At 52.8% G+C, this 3031-nt stretch overlaps 1 protein-coding gene across 1 annotated transcript in view; it reads left to right on the forward strand.

Moving 5' to 3' along the window:
- EFHC1 (EF-hand domain (C-terminal) containing 1) overlaps positions 1-1675 on the forward strand; it is a gene marked incomplete at its 5' end in the record, with an annotated part of 10031 nt that extends 8356 nt beyond the window's left edge. The window contains 2 exons of the mRNA XM_008934995.1: positions 442-589; positions 1429-1675. Of these exons, the coding sequence (XP_008933243.1) occupies positions 442-589; positions 1429-1675 (395 nt within the window). The remainder of the gene's footprint in view (positions 1-441; positions 590-1428) is intronic.
- Between the last annotated feature and the right edge of the window lie 1356 nt (positions 1676-3031).

The raw sequence follows: 3031 nt of genomic DNA on the forward strand, positions 1-3031 counted from the left end.
CTAGCCTAAGCCTCCCCTGGTGCAACTTGAGGCCATTTCCTCTTGTGCTATCACTTGTTCCTTGAGAGAAGACATCAACCCCCACTCAGCTCCAGGCTCCTGTCAGGAGCTGTGCAGAGCCAGAAGGTCTCCCCTGAGCCTCCTTTGCTCCAGGCTTAGCACCCCCAGCTCCCTCAGCTGCTCCTGGTATGACTTGTTTAGTGATGGAGTTGACTGTGCTGGGTTAATTGTTGGACCTGATGATCCTGACATCTCTTCCAACCAAAACAATGCTGTGATTCCATGAGAGAACTCTTCCTGCTGGCTCTCAGCACATCACCAGCTGGGGCACACTGGTCTAACTCTGTTACTGTCAACGTTTGCACCTTTCACATTGTTAGAAGAGCTACGACCTCCACAGAATGAGTTCAGCTCATGTTTTGGGTCCTTTAACTCCCCCAGTGTTCGGCCGCAGGTTCGTTATCACGGACGCTGATGAATATGTGCTTAATTACATGGAGAGCAATGCAGAGAGATTCCCCACGGCAGTGCTGCAGTCCCTGAGGGATCATTTTCACTCCCGCCAGGTGGCAAAGGAGGCTGCCAACAGGTAAGGCTTCAAAGGGTGGCATTGTGGAGCTGAAAAAAGACCCGGGGTTGACAGCTAAGGGCATTTCCAGCAGCTTCTGGGGGCTCCCACCTGCTGCCTGGGGGCTGCTCGGGTGGTTATTCACCTCCAGGAGCCCCTGTCTGCACACACACAGAGGGGGTCAAGTGTGTAGCTATCACATCGTGGCTGCTGCTCCCCCAAAACCTCGTGGGACAGCTCTGGCTCAGCAGCAGAGATGCTTTCAGCTCAAAGGACACAGTCACCTTTTCCCAGAAGAGCAGTGACCTGGGGCAGATGCTGCTAACAGGACCTGCATGGGCCACCAGGCAGCTGCAGGCTCAGCAGAGCCTCGGTGGAGTCTGGTCTTTGCATTTGCTCTGGCTGTGCCTCTCAGCCCATCAGAGCCCAGACCACATCCTCTTTTTTTAGCTGTCTGGACCCATTCTGGGTGACCTAGTAACAAGGCTATTAAAACACTCTGTCTAAAACTATCAGTGTCATGATAGTTCAGGGGCTGTGGTTGAAACCAGAGTTTCAGACAGCTGCTGGGGCTGGATGGAGCACACGAGAAAATCCTCCTTGCCCCAGAGCACTTGGAGACAAAAGGTGAATGGGGGAAATGCCTTGCAAAGGGGAGGGAGTTTACCTGGTGCTCCAAGATCAAGACTGAGCTTCATCTCCACGTCCAAGCTGAGATGAGCCTGCCATAAAAACCAAGGCCAGAAAGCTGCCAGAAGCAGAGCCTGGGCAGCTGTGGTGGGCAGCCAGCACACAAGTGGCACAGCAAGGCTGCCAGAAGCAGCTTTTCCACCAAGCCCCATTTTTCCTTTCTTCTCCAGAGCCATCCCCACACTTGGGGCCAGCAAGCAGGAACTGGATGAATTCATTATGCAGGCTCAGGAGGAGCTGAAGCTCCACCAGCACCTGGACAAGAAGAACATTCAGGAGGCTTTTCTTCAGTGTGACAAGGATGGTTCTGGCACCCTGGACAAAGCAACATTCTTGGGCCTTTGTGAGAGCCTGAGTGTGCCAACCAACACCACCCTCCTGAGCAAGGGCAGCAGGAAGGGGTGCTGTGCAGGATGAGTCCCCCTCCCACAGCTCCCCCAAAAGAGCTCTTCTACAAACCAACCCTGGCCAGGTGAAACCAACAGCTGCTCTACCCTACCAAGGGGACCAGCTTCAAGAGAAGGGCAAGAGTCCTAATGCAGAAAAGCCTCTGAGCTCCTAGGCTGAGCCTCTGTCTTACATTGGAAGAAGAACTATCACCCAGGTTGCCCCCAAAATGAGCAGCCTCGTGTTTGGCTGCACTGTTATGTGGAGCCTGAGGTGCCTGATGGGCCCAGGTCTCTGAGATGAGCAGAAGAGGTGATATATCATGACAGAGACCAGGCAGAGGCTGCTGCAGAGCTCCTGAGTGTCTCTCAGGACCTGGGCTTGAGTAGAGATGACACCAAAGTGCTTAGGGAAAGCTTAGATGCCTTCTGGCTTTACCAGCAATTGAATTGAAGGGTGGAGAGCTAAGTATAGTACCAAAAAAAAAAGGGAAAAAAAAAAGGGAATTAGAATCCAAAGCACTTTGTGAACACAACAGAGACAGAGGCTTGGTGGGCACTGTGAGGGAGCACACGTGGAGATCCCAGTCTGCACAGCAGAAAAGGGGAGGGAAACAAGGGAAAAACTCCTGCTGGGGGGATGAAGGATCCTGTCAGGAACACGACTGGCACAGATGCTTCCTTAGCATAAGGTGATACCAGCAGATTTGTGGCCAGTAAAGGCAGAGACAGAGCTGTAGGAAATCTAGAAACCAGAAGGAGTGTTTCACTTTCTAAAAAAACCCCCCATTTTCTAACCCAGCCAACCATAAGCATCAGAAAGGGGCACAGGGCTTTTTTTTGGACTCTAAACATGCACTCACCAAAGGCCTTTGACCAGAGTCCCTCAGAGACCACTCTGCCCTGAGGAGCTCACCATGATGGTTCTTCCTGCTTCCACTCTGGGTGTGGAGAACCTGACAGCTGAGGCTAAACCCCCTGTTTGAGTCCCCATCCAGCAGCTGCACGCTCCAAGCTCCCTCATCTCTCCTGAAATCTTCAGAAGAGTTTGCCCAGAGCCCTCAGAAGGGTGGTGGGGCAATAAATCCAACCTATGGCAGCTGGTCACCTACTGCCTGGGCTGTCAGTCACACCAGAGCAACCCTGTCCATCTGTCTCCAGGAGACAAATGGAGAAGAATCCTTCCAAGGAACTGTGGTATTAGACCCCTTCCACCTCCCTGGGTGTCAGAAGGAGATTAGCTCTGCAATGAAGGAAACAAAAGCCCTCTTTCTTCCCCCTGAGCACACCGAGGGGCAGGGGCAGGCAGGGATACCAGAACTGGCTCCTTAGTAGGGCTGTCTCCCAGCTCAATTATCTGTGTCTCCACTTCATGCCATGTGCACAC

This window comes from Merops nubicus, unplaced genomic scaffold, assembly GCF_000691845.1.
Source record: "Merops nubicus isolate BGI_N331 unplaced genomic scaffold, ASM69184v1 scaffold21332, whole genome shotgun sequence".
Classification (NCBI taxonomy): domain Eukaryota; kingdom Metazoa; phylum Chordata; class Aves; order Coraciiformes; family Meropidae; genus Merops; species Merops nubicus.